Source organism: Crinia signifera, chromosome 2 (assembly GCF_055691185.1).
Source record: "Crinia signifera chromosome 2, ASM5569118v1, whole genome shotgun sequence".
NCBI lineage: Eukaryota > Metazoa > Chordata > Amphibia > Anura > Myobatrachidae > Crinia > Crinia signifera.
The window spans coordinates 72,783,601-72,803,520 of NC_139218.1; the positions used below are offsets into that span (position 1 = coordinate 72,783,601).

Genomic DNA, 19,920 nt, shown 5'->3' on the forward strand with positions numbered 1-19,920 from the left:
TTCAGTGATCGGCAGATTTTTCCATCTAAAGATTGCATCTTCATATCTGGAAATTGCCCAATCGATTGTCATTTCAGCTGTTTATAATGTAAATAGATGAAGAAGACGAATTGGGAATGCCCACACATATAAAAAAGATCTGCAGATAATACCAGATTATTAAACATGTTTAAAAACCTGATTAAGCAATCGATTGGCGTTTTTGATTGGGATTGCCAAAAGGGGGAGCCCACACATCTAAAATTAATTGTGGCAATCCTCTCCATATCTGAAAATTGTCACAATTAATTGCTGATGTATGGGGCCCTTTAGTCTATTGTTAGCAGAACAGAGGTGGCTATCCCGTGTTCGATGGTATTGAACATGATTGGCTAGGAAGCTTGGCAGGAATGGGGCTGAAGAAGCTGCCACTTGAGTAGATGTCATCTGATCAGTTGACATTTGCATACACTCATGTGGATCATATATTAGAGTTGGGTTAGTATAAAAATACCAACATTCTTTTAACCCTATCTGACCTCTGCTGCAGAATAACACTTACCAGTACACCACCACAGCCTAAACCTTATTGGCCCCCCCTATGTAGCCCCCCACAATCTTTCCAATCTGGCTGGTTGGAATGAAAATCTGGAAATTATTGGGAGCAAATGACAATTGCTCATTTGCTCCTGAACATTGAAAACAGACAAAAATTGGTCCTACAGACAAATTGGTTAAATCAATTTATGCATTTATGTTGTCCATTTTCCAGCGTTTGGGAGCAAACGGTTGATTGTAATTTGTTCCCAGAACTTTCCAGATTTTTAATAATAGATTTTTATTCCAGCCAGCCAGATTGGAAAGATAATCTTCTAGTGTGTATGGGCCTTAACCCTCCCCCGTGTGCCTTGCCTTATCCCTAAACGTTAGCCTTGTACTTACTGTCAGGATTCTGCTGTCTGTATTTTTACTAACAGGACACCAAACTTATCCCTTGATAATCATACCCTGATATAAATGGTATAAACAACCCATTCTTTGAATGACCGGCAAACTACAGGATCACTGCTTATTTTAACTATATACTGTATTTGGCATCCAAATTCTGTAGCACCAATAACTGTAAGTGGTATCAGATAGTGGAGTATTAGCGGCCATCTTTTATTCGGTTTATAGGTTTTAGGTTTATAGTCATGCTGGATTATGATCCATTTCTATTAAACTATTACTGAGATGTAGTTAATTTTGCAGTCGGCATACTGCAGTGTAGGGACAGTTGCTTAATATTGTAAGGGAATATTACATGGAAGAAAAACATTAGGATGTAATTTGATGATACCATGTCAGAGCAAGCTAACTGCCAATTCCGATTCATGAATGAAAGAATGTGGAGAAGTAGGTACAAAAAAATTGTATCCTTTTGGATATCGCAGAACATTTTTCATTAAATATAAGCGTGATAAAACACCTTGTAAAAATATTGTTGTTATCCTTTGCTGCTATGGAATATCTTTAGTGAATTCAGGATCTACTTTTATTTTTTGTATCCAAAACATTAACTAGGGTAGGTCAATTATGAGGTAATACAATTCAAAGAAACATCTTGTTTCTTTGCGTTAGAAATTAAATTGGATTCCTGCAATGGAAGTGTTAAAGGAGAGAAAGGTGTTAGGGCTTTCATTTTTCAACCGTCCCTGTGCTAAAACGGAATGGAAACAGCTGGAAATATCCATGGCTATAATACTGTGACTCTCTTGATATGATTAAGCAGAGACATAATAGAAAGAGTTCCTGGAGGAGAGAATGCAGACGCACGTTGTGAAGTGATGACTGATTATAAGTTTTGGATGCCTGTATGACATATATTCCTGCACTGAGGGAGTTGGATAAAACTACAGAGAACTAGTTACAGGTAGTTTTTTTTTATGTTTTATCCAAGCATCTATTAGAAGAGATTGGCTAAAAATAGTACATTTAGAGATAGTTATAGAAATGCCTGGAGGCTTGTATTGCACTCTTGTTTTCTTATTTATACAACAGACGCCAGTCATAATTAAATTGAGTCTATAACGTGATAAAGGTTACTATATAAAGTTATATTATAATAAGTAACATCTTTCAGGAATAATAGAGCCAGATTGGTTTGGTTAAAAAGAAGTAAAGAATTGTGTTTAGCTGAATAGAAGATCATATTGTAAAGAATTCTGCCAAATCCCTTATTAAATGCAATATCTAATCAGGATTTTTATACATTAAATTGCTAGTGGTTTTAAATATTAATCATAACCAGGGGCATCATGAGACCTCAGATTCAATTGGATTAAAGATTCAACGTATGGCTCTAAAGGGGACATGACCTTGTGCCCCAATCCAGCGTATTCGGTGCCCCAGGAAGATGCTCAGCTGCCCCAGGTACTGCAGATACTCCATATCTGAGACTGTTGAAATACTTTACAGGAGAAAGAGGCAAGGAGAAATTGCGGGGTAGAAAAAGGGGCATTGGCAATCTAAAACCTCATCAAACCATGATCTTTAATGGGGACAGGCTTTCCTGTTTTTGATTAGCTATCTTAGTGCTCTAGATCAGGGAGAGAACACTGCCACTCCCCTGACGAGTGAGAAGTTTGGGGCCTTGGTGGTTGCCACAATGCACATCTAATGCCTAAGGAGAGTTAAGACCACAGAGATAAAGCCTGTTGGAGGTATTATGAATTAAGTGTTGGCCATGAGCCAATCGACCATGAGCTGCCAGTGTGTGAGCTTTGGTTGGCTCACAGCTGTCACTAAATTCATATTAATATTAATCACTAAATTCATATTACTGCAGTGGCTCTGTCTTTCTGTGGTTGCATGCGCAGCTGGCCGGGTCCGATCCACAATGCTGTTACCAGAGTCCCCATCAATGCTAAGCAGTGGGGACTGGAGTTGGAGGTGCGATGGGTTGTTGCATGGAGTTTAGCATGCATGTGTGTGTGCGCATTGCTACATGGCAGTGTGTGTGTTTGTGTCTGTGTGTTGCGGGGGACTGCCTATTTTGTTAGCCCCAGTCCCATCATTTCTGATGGCAGTTCTGTTGCTGAGTATATCTGTGTGAACATATTTGTGTGTGTTAAAATGTATCCCTCATTCTCTTCAGGCCTTATGCTATGTTTTTCTAAATAATTTGATGGCATATATATATATATATATATATATATATATATATATATATATATATATATATATATATAGAGAGAGAGAGAGGTACGTGTTGGCGGTGGCACTCTGCGAAAATAAGCACAGCAGCCAGGTGATCCCTGGCTGCTGTGTTTATTTTCGCTGAGTGCCACCGCCAACACGTACCTCTACATTCTTGACAGTCTACCCAGGCTGTACAATTCGGAGGGCACCGCTTCAGCAATTACTCCCCTGCAGGGAGATACCCAGGCATATTTTGGAGGAGTGCCGGCTCAGACCTCACATATATATATATATATATATATATATATATATATATATATATATATATACAGTATGCAGAATAGATAGAAGAAACTTTAAATAGTAGCATTTGTTGCAAGTTACAGGGTTTAAGGTCAGATTGAATGTTTTTAGTGGGTTTTTTTTCCCAAAATGTATTCTAGTAAAACTTGAATGATGAGGTAACATACAGTGAAGGTATGTATATGTGTGTGTATGTATGTATGTATGTATGTATATATATATATAGTATACAGGATCAGTCAAACATTAAATTATTAGCATATGTATTGTAGTTCAGAGCAACGACATACTGTTAAAAGTGGTAGAAAATTTAAAAAAAAATCTTTTTTTTATATGATAACTTGATTCATAGGAACAATATACACACATCTAAGTGAGGGGGTTATCTTGCATGAAGCAAATTGTGTGTCTTCCAACAGATTAAACAGTATGTACATAACATGAAATTCCTGATAGCAATAGGTTGTGAATGTTTTTAGTGTACCTATGATTTGTTTTTCCCCTCGTTTCACAAGTATAACTTTCCTTTTCTCACAGAGGCTCTCCGCTTCCAGCCATGTAAAGCTTTCGAGCAAAGACACAGAGAAGCAATTAGATTTTTCAGGTAACGTGCTGCCAATAAATGAGACTGTTTAGTAATCCTTGATGGAAACACTCCACATCTTACAATTAATTGAACGGTGTCCAAATGGCTGTCTTTTTCTGTGGTTGTTAAGCTGTACGTGCCTGGGATACTGTCCAGATTCTATTTTTAAAACTGGCTCAATAAGAGAAAAATCCGAAGGGTTGTGTAAAGTCCGGATGTGACTATTTTGGGATAGCATTCATACGTCTTAATAAAAATTATTGTCTATAGGCTGATGTATTTTGGTTTTAAAAGGAAATCATACTAATTTATATCAGCCTGGCTTCCTCTCATGTGTTGCTTTTCTTTTTCTGGGTCACAAGACCTCTCCTAAATCCAGGATGTATATTGCATGAAGTCAGGTTGTAGCTTCAAATTGTACGTGTTCTTTTTTACGCGTGCGATGTAAGAGTGAAAATGTCACCTTAATTACACCTTTTCTTCTACAACCCTATTATTACCACCCTTGCCTTATTTTACTGGGATGTTTAGTAATGTACAAACTGGGTGCCGGATGACTGTCCGCAGGAAGGATCCTGATGGCCAGTATCCCGATGTCAGTCAGTGTCCTGACTGCCAATGCTCCGACATGGGGGAATCCCGACTCACAGGGGCTATTCTCCCTTGTGGAGGTCCACAAACCCTTTAGTGGGAGAATAGAACCTGGGACCTCTTTGCGCTAGTCGGAGCACCGGCAGTTGGGATACTAACCGTCTGTCGTCTGGGATCCCCCCTGTCGGACCACCATACCACACCTGTACAAAATAGTCCATTATGTTTTCTTCAGTGATTTCATTTTCCAAAGTGTAGTAAAACATTTGCTGTAGAGCCCCTTCAACTATGTCAACGGATATCACATGTTTGTATTGGGAATTGTGTTCCAGACACATTGTGTAATCACATGATCCAAGTTCATTCACAGTGTGCAGCAGCCCAAGTATCAAAGAACAAAAAGGCCTTAACACTTGTCCCTGGGCAAGTTCACACACCTTCTACAGAAGTATAGCCTGGTATGTCCTGGGGGTTCCTAATATACCCTCAAAATGAGTAATGTAATCTCAGGCCTGTGTCACACATTACTGAAGCTGATTGATTTATTTTTCTGTCCAACACAATAAAAATACATTATGCAATTTAAAAAGCCATTTGGAAAGAATAACAAAGAGCATGAATCTGGATCTGTGATATAAAGGGCTATATTCAATGAGTGTCGAAACTGCCGTGTTGCCGAAAAATTTTCAGCGTGAATAGATCGAAAATGGTTCCGATCTATTCAATGATAGCTTTTTGTTTTCGGCATGTCAAAGTATTTCGACTTACCTAAAAGCAGGTGGATTGACGAAATAACTGCTGATCCACCTGCTTTTGACGGAAACACAGCCAAAACCGAAAGGTTTTCGTCATTCTCAATCCGACATAACAAGATGCCGGTTGAGGCAGGAAGGACGGTGCCGGATAAGCAGCAGCAGCTTACACTGCGCCGTACCTACCTACGCGCCACCGGGCCAGGTGAGAGCAGCTCACCCGGCTCCATCCAGGCTCCTTCTCAGGTTCCCGCTGCCTCATGGCATTATTCCCCAAAAACCTGATGCATCAAAATTCAGCTCCCTTATTGCACATCTACATTGCACACCGAATCGAATGACCCCTAAACCAATGAAATCCTTGTTGTCATTGCAGAATCATTGCTCTCACAAAGAAATTTCTTCGCCAATTAAATATATTGATATAGTATTACACAGATCTAAAATTCTTGGTAAGTTATTATTTTCTTGCAGCAGAAAAAAATAGTCCATTAGCATTGACAGTTCAGTGTATAAAGTTACATTTAAGGGCCAGTTCCAAGATGGATTCTTTTTATAGTTGTCAGCTGATAGTGTGTGTCCGCTACTCCCTGCCAAGTAGAGAATATAATAGAAACCACTGGAGACCCAATAATGTTTGGCCCAGAATACAACGCCTGCTTTATGTACTTTCCACTTAAAATAACAGTGATGTAATGTGCTGAACAGAGGCTGCTGTGTTCACACAGGACTGAGGGATGGGAAAACTGCTCTAAATCCAGTTCAAAGTAGCTCGGCCCCAGCTGTACGATCTAAGCGGTCTCTCCTCCTGCTTGTGAAGAGAATAAAACATGTTCCCTTTCCTTAGAAAATGTAATGCAACCCAGCAGCCAGTCTTGTTCACTGACTTCAGCCTGTATGGGTTATTACAGCTGATCAGGGAAAGAAATCACGTGATACATGTTTTTTTTTGGCACATATGATGAAAAATTCACAATATTTGCGAGTATGAGGTATTTATTACCAGTTATTTATCTAGCGCACACATATTCCGCAGCACTGTAATCTACAAAAAAATCCTAGTGTGCGCAAGCATACATGGCCAATAAAGTTGATTCTATTCTTTACAGAGAACATTTGAACAGTCACATCATTCCCTGCCTAAGTGCAGCTTATGGGTGTGGTATAATACTCCGCCAGTCGGGATTCCGACAGTCATTAGTCAGACGTCCGAATCCCGACTGCACAGCGTGGGGAGCGCAATGAAGCCCCTTGCGGGCTCGCTGCGCTTGCCACGCTGCGGGCACGGTGGCGAGCTTCGCCACCTATTTTATTCTCCCTCTATGGGGGTCGTGGACCCCCACGAGGGAGCAGTCGGGTTTCCGACGTCGGAGTACTGACTGTCGGAATCCTGACTGTCGGGGAGCTGTCCGGCACCCAAGCTTACAATATTCCCTACCACATGTACACTCACTCACTTACATTCATTCTAGGGCTAATCTTGTTGGGAGGCAATTAGGTTATATCAGTATATTTTTGGATTGTGGGAGGAAACCGTAGTACCCGGAGGAAACCCACGCAAGTACAGGGAGAATATACAAACATTGCACATTTAGGGCCATGGCGGGAATCGAACCCATGAACTCAGTGCTGAGGCAGTATTGCTAACAATTACACCATCTGTGCGGGTTGGGATCATTGGGTAGACAGCATGTTGGTCGACAAGCATTAGGTCAACATGCATTAAGGTCGACATGCAGGAAGGTTGATATAGGTTATGGGTTAGGGCAACAGGGTCATTAGGTCGACACAAACATTAGGTCTACATGGGGAAGGTTGACATGGGGGTTTTCACAATTTTCGACATAGACACTGAGTAGCACTGCGTCCCCTCGCTGTGCTTACCATGCTTTGGGCACGGTGCCTCGCTATGTTTGGCACACTATTTTGTTCTCCCACCACTCCCTAGTGGATGGCAGGGCATGAAATACCGCCTGTCGGCACATGTCAGCTCAAAAAAAAAGGTGAAAAACCCCATGTTGACCTTTTAACTGTTGACCTTCCCCGGGTTGACCTAATGCTTGTGTTGACCTAATGACCCTGTCTATCTTCAGTCATGTTGACCTTCCTACATGTCGACCTAATGTTTGGCAAAGTCTCCATCCTTATGACGTCCTTTGAAAGCGTTCTGCTGACAATGACAAAGGATGGTCATGTGATCATGTTCTGTACACTGGTGCTTGGCATCTCCACAGTCTTCTGTTCCTCTTGAAATAAAGATGTAATTTCCCCTGAACATTAGTTAGCCCGGTCATTACAACAATTGTGCTCATGGCCACTTACTTCACGAGCTGCACCAATAAGTGGTTCTTTCCTGTGTTTTATTAATGTGTAATTGTTTATTGGGTACGAGATAGTTGGCCAAAATGTTTTGAGGATATCCTGGAGCCAGGCGTAGAGATCCATATATGTAAATGTATTGTCTGACTATGTTCTTTGTTGGGATCTGTAAAATTATATATGTTTTGTGCACAATAAGAGGATAAAAAAAATCCCCAGAAATCTCTGCTCTAGTTCTGGTCCTTGTAATGCAGTGGTCAGGGAACTCGGTCCTCATTACCCCACACAGTGCATGTTTTGCTGGTAACCCAGCAGGTGCACAGGTGTACTAATTACTCAGACACATTTTATAAGGTCCGCAGGTGGAGTTAATTATTTCACTTGTGATTCTGTGAGGAGACCTGCAAAACATGCACTGCGTGGGGTAATGAGGACCGAGTTCCCTGACCACTGTTGTAATGTAATGCCCTTGAATGCGGATGTAGGTACTTTATTGAGCTAAATGTGGCCAAAAAATTTTTTTTTTTTTTTATTTGACCTGAGCAGTCAAGGTTCTGTTACACTATAGTTTCATATAGTTTGAGTGAAATGCTTTAATCTGTGCTAAGAATTATTCGTCCTTAATGGGCAGAAAAAGGGGTTCTAGGTTTTGCACCCAAAAATGTAAATGTTACATGGTGTACAGGGTGTCCTTAAGCATGTTCAATTTACGGTGTCTAGAGTGACCATGTTATGGTCGACCATGCTTAGTCGAACGCATCTAGTTAGATGCCTAAAGATACCTAAATGACAGCACCTAGATCGACCGTAATGAAAGTTAGACTCTCAATACTCAAAAGTTAGACTCAATGTGATTGACAGACTTAAGATTAACTTGAGTTTTTTTTTAATCTTTTTTGCAACAACTTGATTCATACTTGTCCATCCATGTGGTCATATAGTTAGGTTGAAAGCATGGCTAGTGGACACTGTACACTTATTTGGTGTCCAGGTTGACCTATGTCGACCTAGCCACCCAAAAAATTTGAAAAACTCATGTTGAACTTGTGACTGTCGTTCATGCTCCTCTCGACAAAATGCTTGCGTCTTACATTCGTTACTGTTAAACTAGAAGCTGTCGACTATCTTTAGGGGTCTAACTATATGAGTTAGACCAAGTGTGGTTGACCATATTGTGGTCGATCCAGACACCGTCCATCCACTATACCATAAGCGTCCTTAAGTGTCCAAGATTCCTAAAACAGTCCAGGGTTCCCCGGGAAAGCTACAGCCTGTGCGTTTTCTGCATAGCACTAATTCTAGTCACTGTTGAGATCTTTGGGAATGTATTCTACTGTATTCATTTTATCAGTTTTCTGTTTCTCTGTTTACACATTTTACTAAGTTATGGTAAGCTGTGTGCAAGAATATTAAATGCAGTGAAACTAAGCTCATCTTTGTGGGGTATTTAATGACCCTGATGGCGAGCTATGGCGGATAGAAGTTTCGATAGCTCGCCGTCAAGTATTCAACCCCCTCCCATTCACTCGCTGTTTTCACCTCGCTGGTTCCCTTCGGCCAGGTGGAAATATTGATTGTGGCCATTAAAATGGCGGGGCTCACCACAAAATGCAGTGGACTTGCTGCATTTGCGGTGCACCTCACCGTTTAAAGGGATCCTCACCATCCTCTCACTGCGAGGATTTCTCCCTTACATTGATTATGGCGAGGGGGTTTGATGGTGAGGATGGTTTGTTTTCGCCAACAAAAAAGCCATCCTCTCCTTACAAACCCCTTAATGTTCAGGGGAAATGACATCTTTATTTCAAGATGAACAGAAGACTGTTGAGATGCCAAGCACCAGTGTACAGAACATGAGCACATGACCATCCTTCGTCATTGTCAGCAGAACGGTTTCAAAGGACGTCATAAGGATGGAGACTTAACTTGATCAACTAACTGAAGTGTACCTATCTAAACATAATATAATTAGACAGTTGCTGCATGTATATTGTTATACACACAAACACATAGATGGGGCAGCACAGACGGCATACGGTCACTAGGTCTACAAGCATTGGGTCGACACCATTAGGTCAACATGCAGGAAGGTCGTCATTGGTTAGATTGACAGGGTCATTAGGTCGACACAAGCATTAGGTCTACATGGGGAAGGTCGACGGTGAAAAGGTCGACATGGGGTTTTTCACATATATATTTTTTTGTCCCGCATTTTGACACCGTTCACATGGACACTGAAACGTAGCACCACGTCCCCTCGCTATGCTTGGCACACTATGTTGTTCTCCCACATGCCCTAGTGTATGTTAGGGCACGAAATACCGCCTGTCGGCTCAAGAAAAGTTGAAAAACCCCATGTTGACCTTTTGACTGTCGACCTTCCCCAGGACGACCTAATGCTTGTGTCGACCTAATGACCCTGTTGACCTAACCCATGTTGACCTTCCTGCATGTCGACCTTAATGCATGTTGACCTAATGGGGTCGACCTAATGCTTATCAACCCAATGCTTGTAGACCTAGTAACCGTATCCCGTCCGTGCTGCCCCATCTATGTGTTTGTGTGTATAACAATATACATGCAGCAACTGTCTAATTATATTATGTTTCGATAGGTACACTTCAGTTAGCTGATCAAGTTAAGTCTCCATCCTTATGACGTCCGTTGAAACCGTTCTGCTGACAATGATGAAGGATGGTCATGTGATCATGTCCTGCACACTGGTGCTTGGCATCTCCAAAGTCTTCTGTTCATCTTGAAATAAAGATGTAATTTCCCCTGAACATTAGTTAGCCCGGTTATTACAACAATTGTGCTCATGGCCACTTGCATCACGAGCCGCACCAATAAATCCTTTCCTGTGTTTTATTAATGTGTAATTGTTTATTGGGTAAGAGATAGTTGGCCAAAATGTTTTGAGGATATCCTGGAGCCAGGCGTAGAGATCCATATATGTAAATGTATTGTCTGACTTTGTTCTTTGTTGGGATCTGTAAAATGATATATGTTTTGTGCACAATAAGAGGATAAAAATCTCCTTTCAATCATAAAAAAAGGAAGCTTTGTTATACTTCCCCAGAAATCTCTGCTCTAGTTCTGGTCCTTGTAATGTAATGCCCTTGAATGCAGATGTAGGTACTTTATTGAGCTAAATGTGGCCAAAATGTCGTTTTTATTTGAACTGAACAGTCAAGGTTCTAGTACACTTAAGTTTCATATAGTTTGAGTGAAATGCTTTCATCTGTTCTAAGACTTATTCGTCCTTAATGGGCAACAAAAGAGTTCTAGGTTTTGCACCCAAAAATGTAAATGTACAGTACAAGGTGTCCTTAAGTGTATCCGATCAATGGTGTCTAGATCGACCTTGCTTAGTCGAACGCCTCTAGTTAGATGCCTAAAGATAGTTGACAGCATCTAGATTGACCGTAATGAAAGTTATACTCAAGCGTTAGACGGGAATGTTGTCGACAGACTAAAGATTGACTTGAGTTTTTTACTTTCGTTACTGTCAATCTAGAAGCTGTTGATTATCTTTAGGGGTCTAACTAAATGGGTTCGACCAAGTGTGGTTGACCATAATGTGGTCGATCTAGACACCATCTATTCGCTATACCATAACCGTCCTTAAGTGTACAAGATTCCTAAATAAACCAGTCCAGTGATTCCCGGGAAAGCTACAGCCTGTGAGTTTTCCGCATAGCACTAATTCTAGTCACTGTTAAGATCTTTGGGAACTTATTATATTAATTTGATCAGTTTTCTTTTTTGATTAGTATGGAGCGCCAGTATGAGGGGTTATGTAAAAGAGTTCTTACTGGATAGTCCTAATGTTCGTAAATTTGAGGATAACTGTTCTTGAGAGTAGAACTGCAAAGCAATTATATGGTGTTTAAACTCAAATCATCTGTAAAGTATTGTAACCAATGTAGATTGATTTTTCAACAGCAGAACATATGGTGCACTCCTGTGAATGCTCTAGTTCAGTTGTAATCAAACTCGGTCCTCCACACAGTTCACATTTTCACACATGTAATCATTGCTTGCTGACACATTTTATAAGAGCCACAGGTGGAGCTAATTACTTCACTTGTTATTCTGTGAGGAGACCAGCAAAACATTCCCTGTGTGGGGTCCTGAGGATTGAGTTTGATAACCTGTGATCTAGGTGACTAATTACAGTAGGTAAATGTTTTCCAATATAAATGCTCTACACTTTTGCACATTTCACAGTTATACTAACATTGCAGCATAAGCTGTGTGCAATAATATTAAATGGAGTGAAACTAAGCTCATCGGCGAGCTATAGTGGATAGAAGTATCCATACTGTAGCTCGCCGTCAAGTATTCAACTCCCTCTCTTTCACTCGCCATTTCCACTTCGCTGGTTCCCTTTGGCGTGGTGGAAACAGCGAGTGTGGCCATTAAAACGGCAGGGCTCACCACAAAATGCAGTGGACCTCGCCATTCTCTCACTGTGTGAGGATTTCTCCCTTACATTGAATACGGCGAGGGATGGTGAGGGGGTTTGACTTGAGGATTGCTTGTTTTCAATGACAAAAAAGCCATCCTCGCCGTACAGACCCCCTCACTGGCCGCATTGAATACCGCCCTTTGTGGTGGGAATATGGAGGTATAGCACCACTTCATACTTTGAAATAGGCATCATCTCTGCAGTAAATCAGTAAAAGTTTTCAAACCAGAGAAGGGATCTGATTAAATACTTGATCATAGGTTCTATATGTCCTGTATATGTTAGAGGATGGAATCTTTACTAAGCCCCTCAATAGAGGTTTTCTGCAGAGCTCCAAAGACCTTGGTTCTAAACCACTATTCATGGGTTGTAGTAGTCATGTTCGCTGTTACAGGGAAAGTGAGCAGCCTGTGTTAGCGCTCTGATTTAGACAGACAGAGTGAATTCTTATTAGCAGCCACCTTTTTGCTATATGATGGGTAGGATGTATTGTGTAAAGGTGGACAAACCCCTTCAGAGGTCTGAGCAATTTAAAATTCAAGCTAATCCATAACAGAAGGACATATTGTAATGTTTATACATGTTAACTTACCATGCCAAGAAAGAAATCAATGTTGTAATTGTATGTACCTTTAAATACAACAAACAACTTATTGGGGTTCCAGGTGGCATATCTCGTTTTAGTTATGTTTTTGCTAAGCAATAAGTGACGTTTCTATTTCCAGACAAAGTGAAAGGACAAAGAGAAGATTTGACACCAGATCGTCTTCCCCGCAAGAGCCCCTCTCTGGAGTCCCTGAACACTCACACATCACTAGGCTTTGGATCGAGAACATCTTCCCCATTTGCACTGGACTCTTTAACACCACAGAGTAAACTCAGGTAGGATCCTGCACACAATACATATGCACAGGTTAGAGTCGGGACTATAGCTGGGCAAATCTAGCTGGATCATTTTAGACCGGAATAACAGGTTGGCTATCACAGACCGGCTTCCTGATTCTTGGAATTGTCCCTAGTATATCCATATAGTCCCTGTTTAATATATTTGTAGAGCATCCTAAAGATGAGCGAGGTGGAAAGAAAACATATTGCTTTGAAGTCCAAGCTGCTAACTTAACTGGATCACTGCATTTTTTTTGAATTTCATCCTTTTAAATTTACAGATGTGTTCTCATACACCTAGCCTCAGTACACTGTGCAGAACGAGGCACCTGGCACAAGTGAGCTGCAACAAGCAGAGTGGTGTATTTTTCACGTATTTTACGCTCAGTCTTTATTGCCGTGTGTTGCATGGTTTTGCCTTGGAAATTAGTGTGCCTCTAAAAAACCTCAAAGTTTGGCCTGCATGCTGCACAGCTGCTGAATTCTGAATCGATTATCTTTGACCCTGAATCTGTATATGAAGCATAAATGTACTTAGCATGACAAAAAACAAACACACGACCGCTACATCGTATCACTTTGTATACAGATTCAGAGCCAATCACACAGAGATATACAAGTGACCCATATGGAATGAATCCGAGCAGTCTTGTAAAGCAGTTTTGTCACTTTGCATCGTGATTAAGATGAACATTCAAGAGGGGAAGAAGCTTACAGCAAGTCCAGTGGCATGGGACCTGTCGCACTGAGAATGGAAGTTTGGCATGATTGCAGCAATAGTGTACTGTATGTCTTAAACATTAATCATGAGAGTGAGGCGATATCAGGACTTTCTTTATTACAGTACATTTTCACTTTTAAGTTGGAAGGATTGTATTACAATAGTTAAAATTTGCCTGTAAATGCCTCTGTAAGGTACAAATTGTGACCACTCAACATGATTTCTACCAACTCAAAGTTGGGTATAGATTCCATCTTCTTGCCAGAGATATAGACACTGAATCTTATGGCAATGCAGTAAATACCCCATAAATCTACCCCTTGCATGACTGCAAGTCTGGGTATACACTTGATGATAGGTCATCTTATACAGCATGGGTTATGGGGTACATTGTCTAGTGTGTACCTGCTGCTGTATGTCACTGACGATGCGTGGAAGACATCACAAGTTAGGACCACCAGTGCTCTGCCAGGCCCCATCACCCGCAATCTCGCTCGGTACACACATCACGTAGTATGTAACCAGTCTGGTTGCTAAGCTGCACCCCCTTCTCCAAAATGTTGCAGACTCTGCGCTCACTAGTTGGGCAGCACAAATTGCAGTATGATGTAGCGGTTTTGCTGCTGAAAGATTGGTTCCATTTCCACATGTTTGATATTTTATTTTACCTATGTACTATAGAAATAATACTAATATCAATAATATCAGTGTGACAAATATATCTTTCTTGATAAAAGGTGAACTTTACAGAAAGCACCACTTATACCTGTCCAACATTACTATAAACGAGCAATTTCTAAGTGTGTGACCTCAGCATCAGGCTTCTTGATTCTACAATCTAGGGCTTCTATACATTGGTCATTATTTACATCAACAGCTGTAAAGGCCCCATACACATTGGGCAACTTTGCGCTGAAAGTCGCTCAAAACTGCACGTTTGAGTGGCTTTCAGCTCAAAACCGCCCAATGTGTATGGCCTGGCGATGAGCGCTGCTGCGCACTCCCGCATCATCGCCGGGAAAGCCGTTCATCTACTGGTAATACAAGCAGATCGGCGGCTTTGAGGAAGGCTTTGCATAGCATAGCGCTGCGCTATGCAAAGCTGTCCTCTCCCTGCTGGCGGCGCCCGGCAGGGGGACAGCCGCTCAGTGTGTATGAACTGAGCGGCTTTCACCCCAGCGATGAACGCGATCATCGCTGTCCATACACGCTGGGCATAGTCGCCCAGTGTGTATGGAACTTAAGAAGGTTTTTCCTGCTATCTCTCAAACATTGTTTCCTTGTTATTGTTCCTTTTCTATCTGTTGAAATGAATACAAAATGCTGTATATTAACCCCTTCCCGACATTTGACGTACATTTACGTCATGGTCGGGAAGCACTTCCCGACACATGGCGTAAATGTACGTCATGGATTTAAACTGTCACCGCGTCTATAGACGCGGTGACAGTTTCAACATGTCTGCTGTCCCTGACAGCAGACATGTCCGTGCATGCCCAGGGGGGGCTGCGATGCCGCCCCCCCGTCGGCGATCGCTGTGATTGGCTGTTCAGTGTGAACAGCCAATTACAGCGTTTTCCTGTGTCACCGGCGAATAACGTTCGCCGGTGACACGGGATCGGAGGTGATTGGTGCTGTAAAGTACAGCACCAATCACCGCGGGGTGTAAGGGTGACACTGGTGTCACCCCACCTCACCCCGCCCGCCCCCAAAGGCCGTGATTGGCCCGTCGGACCGACGGACCAATCACAGCCATGGAGGGGGGTTTAAACTAACGGTGACTGCACTGCAGACGCCATTCCGGTCTGGAATAGCGTGCAGTGCGGTCACCGTGCCACCTGCCGCCATATACTGACCAGAACCTTGCTCCATACTTACCTGATCACTGCTTCATCACTGCTTGATCACTGCTTGATCTGTGCTTGTAGTGTGCTGGATGCTTCCTGGATCCTGTTGCTACTTGTGCCTTCCTGTGCTGTGAAATTGTGCTGCTGCAGTGTAATAGCTAGATAGAGAGATAGATAGAGAGAGATAGAGAGATAGAGAGAGATAGAGAGAGAGATAGTGTCAGAGAGTGCTATATTTTGTGCTGCTGCAGTGTGATATAGTTATAGATAGAGAGAGAGAGATAGAGAGATAGAGAGAGATAGAGAGAGAGAGATAGATAGAGAGGCCTAGTGACAGAGTGCTATATTTTGTGCTGCTGCAGTGTGATAGTTATAGAGAGATAGAGAGAGATAGAGAGAGAGAGATAGAGAGAGATAGTGACAGATTGTGCTATATATTTTTTATATAACTGACTGCTGCCCCCTCCTTTTGTGCTGATCAGTATAAATTAACTGATCAGCAACTTTTTGGGGGCGCAGGTTTTTTTTTATATATAGATATACCTGTCAGTGCTGCTGCTGTAGTGTCATAGAGTGATAGATAGTGATAGATAGTGATAGATAGTGATAGATAGTGAGAGATAGAGAGAGATAGTGACAGAGAGTGATAGAGAGTGTATATTTTGTGTCTGCTACCCCCCCTTTTTGGGGGTGCAGGTTTTTTAGTGTCCTAGAGTGATAGATAGTGATAGATAGTGAGAGATAGTGAGAGATAGTGAGAGATAGTGAGAGATAGTGAGAGATAGTGAGAGATAGTGACAGAGAGTGACAGAGAGTGACAGAGAGTGCTAAATTTTGTGTCTGCTGCCCCCGCCTTTTGTGCTGATCACTATATCTGAGGTGATCAGCAACTTTTTTGGGGGTGCAGAGGTTTTTTTTTTTTATATATATATATACCTGTCAGTTGCACTGTCAGTTGCACCAAAGGTTGTGCACCTGCTGCACCTCACTGGTAATCAGTGTCGCATCACTGATCACCTTTTTTTTTTTTTTGTGAGTGCTGTGGGGTCTCTTTTTAATTTTTTTTTTTACACACACTGTGATTTTGTGGGTGTCCTGTGGCCACTGTGCGCTGATCAGTGACGTACATCACTGATCAGCTTTTTCGGCACAGGGTTGATCTATTTTTTTTTTTTTTTTTATCAAATTCCTGTTGCCTTTGAGCGCTGTTCAGTGACAGACGTTACTGACCAACATCTGTGCTCAATTTTTGGCGCAGGACCTTTTTTTTTTTTTTTTTTTTTAACCCCTTCAATTTTTTATTTTTAACCCCTTCATTTTTTTTTTTTTTTTATTGGTATAAAGTATTTTTTTTTTTCTGCACTACATACACACTACATACCCCCCGGGTTGAAATAAAGTTTGTACCCCCCCCCTACACTATACACGTGTTGAAACATTTCACTACCAGTAACACAAAAATAAAAATGGCATCCCAAATGTCCTCCCAAATGTCCTCCCAAATGTCATCCCAGTCATCCAGAAGAATGTATTCAGCGGAGGAGGCATATGCCCTGCTTGCTTCTGACTCTGACACAGCCAGTGATGCAAGCGGGGAATTTGAAGGATTCGCCTTAAGCTCCTCTTCCTCCTCTGATGATGAGGGACCCCCTCAAAGACGCCCCCGTAGAGCAGCTGAGACCCCCCCCCCAACAATTGATCTCGTATGGACCCCACCACCAGACAATTTTGAGCCCCAGGTTCCTGAGTTTTTGGCCATGCCAGGAATCCAATTTGATTCCACAGGTCTCAGAGAAATTGACTTTTTCAAATTATTTTTCTCTGATGATTTTGTAAATTTAATGGTGGACCAAACTAATTTATATGCCCAGCAGTTTATTGCTCAAAACCCCACGTCATCATTTGCTAGGTGGACCCCTGTAGATGCAGTAGAGATGATGACGTTTTGGGGTCTGGTGTTTCATATGGGCATAGTAAAAAAGCCAGAAATTAGGCAATATTGGAGTACAGATGTTCTGTACAGTACTCCATTTTACCGTATGGCCATGACCCGGACTCGATTTGAGACAATTCTTAAATTTATACATTACACCGATAATGCACAGTGCCCACCCAGAGATGATCCCACCTTTGACCGGCTATTCAAAGTCAGGCCGGTCATTGATCATTTCAGTGCCAAATTTGAAGAGGTGTACATCCCTGAAAAATTTATTTGTATCGACGAGTCCCTTATACATTTTAAAGGAAGGGTTAAATTCCGCCAGTACCTTCCCAGTAAGAGGGCAAGGTATGGCATAAAAATGTATAAACTGTGTGAAAGCACCTCAGGGTACACCCACAGGTTTAGGGTTTATGAAGGGAAGGATTCAAGAATTGAACCGCCAGAATGCCCCCCCTCCCTCGTAGGTGTTAGTGGGAAAATTGTCTGGGATTTAGTGCACCCCTTCCTGGATAAAGGTTATCACCTCTATGTGGATAACTTTTACACTAGCATCCCCCTGTTTAAGGCCCTTGGTTCAAGAGGTACAGCAGCTTGCGGTACTGTGCGCAAGAACCAAAGAGGCCTCCCAAAAACGCACATTGCCCAAGTAATGAGAAGGGGTGAAAGCAGGGGAATATGCAACGAAAATATGTTGTTGGTCAAATATAAGGACAAGAGGGATGTCCTTATACTGACAACAATTCACGGAGACAGTACCACCTCCGTCCCTGTACGAGGTACCAGTACCCACACCTCAAAACCTAATTGTATCCTGGATTACAATAGGTACATGGGCGGAGTGGATCTTTCAGATCAGGTACTGAAGCCGTACAGTGCCCTGCGGAAAACAAAAATCTGGTACAAGAAGGTGGCCGTGTATATCATCCAGATGGCACTGTATAACGCTTACGTGCTATTCCGTTCTACCGGCCAGAGGGGGACATTTATGCACTTTCAAGAGGAAGTCATAAAGGGCCTAATATTTGGGAACCAGCAGGCAGAGGGCCCCAGTACTTCTAGTACTGGCCCCCGTATTGTACCAGGGCAGCATTTTCCTGATGAAATCCCCTCCACTGGAAAAAAGGGCAGGACACAAAAAAGGTGCAAAGTTTGCTATAAAAAGGGAATAAGAAAGCAAACTATTTTCCAGTGTGACACTTGCCCCGACAAACCCGGCCTATGTATAAAGGAGTGTTTTAAAATATACCACACATCTATGGAATATTAGGTTCATAATTTCACCGTGCTTCGGGGGTCTTGCTAATGCCACATAGCACCCACCATTCATTCCACCAGAATCTGAGCCGCAAAATCCAAAAATCACTCCTTCCCTTCTGAGTCCTGCCATGCACCCAACTGGTATTTTTTGGTCACATGTGAGGCATTGCCGTACTTGGGAGATATTGGGGCACAGATTTTGGGGTGCTTTTTCTCCTTCATTCCTTGTGAAAATGAAAAATTTTGAGCCAGAACTGCATTTTTGTGTAAAAAAATGTAATTTTTCATGTTCACTGCCCAGTTTTATCAAAATTGGTGAAACCCCTGGGGGTTTGAAATGTACACTATACCCCTAGATGAATTCCCTGAGGGGTGTAGTTTGCAAAATGGGGTCACTTGTGGGGGGGTTCCACTGTATTGGTGCTTTGGGGGTCTTGCTAATGCGACATAGCACCCACCATCATTCCACCAGAATTTGTGCTGCAAAATCCAAATATCACTCCTTCCCTTCTGAGTCCTGCCACTTTTTGGTCACACATGAGGCATTGCCGTACTCGGGAGAAATTGGGGCACAGATTTTGGGGTGCTTTGTCTCCTTCATTCCTTCTGAAAATGAAAAATTTTGAGCCAGAACTGCATTTTTGTGTAAAAAAATGTAATTTTTCATTTTCACTGCCCACTTGTATCAAAATTGTTGAAACCCCTGGGGGTTTGAAATGTACACTATACCCCTAGATGAATTCCCTGAGGGGTGTACTTCGCAAAATGGGGTGACTTGTGGGGGGGTTCCACTGTATTGGTGCAACATAGCACCCACCATTCATTCCACCAAAATCTGTGCTGCAAAATCCAAAAATCACTCCTTCCCTTCTGAGTCCTGCCATGCACCCAACTGGTATTTTTTGTTCACATGTGAGGCATTGCCGTACTCGGGAGAAATTGGGGCACAGATTTTGGGGTGCTTTTTCTCCTTCATACCTTCTGAAAATGAAAAATTTTGAGCCAGAACTGCATTTTTGTGTAAAAAAATGTAATTTTTCATGTTCACTGCCCACTTGTATCAAAATTGGTGAAACCCCTGGGGGTT

At 42.0% G+C, this 19,920-nt stretch overlaps 1 protein-coding gene across 4 annotated transcripts in view; it reads left to right on the plus strand.

Annotated features, from left to right (window-relative positions):
• SPECC1 (sperm antigen with calponin homology and coiled-coil domains 1) overlaps positions 1 to 19,920 on the plus strand; it is a 424,705-nt gene that overhangs the window by 316,754 nt on the left and 88,031 nt on the right. For all 4 annotated transcript variants that reach the window (XM_083172375.1, XM_083172376.1, XM_083172377.1 and 1 more), the window contains 2 exons: positions 4,000 to 4,066; positions 12,907 to 13,063. In XM_083172375.1, the coding sequence (XP_083028501.1) occupies positions 4,000 to 4,066; positions 12,907 to 13,063 (224 nt within the window). The remainder of the gene's footprint in view (positions 1 to 3,999; positions 4,067 to 12,906; positions 13,064 to 19,920) is intronic.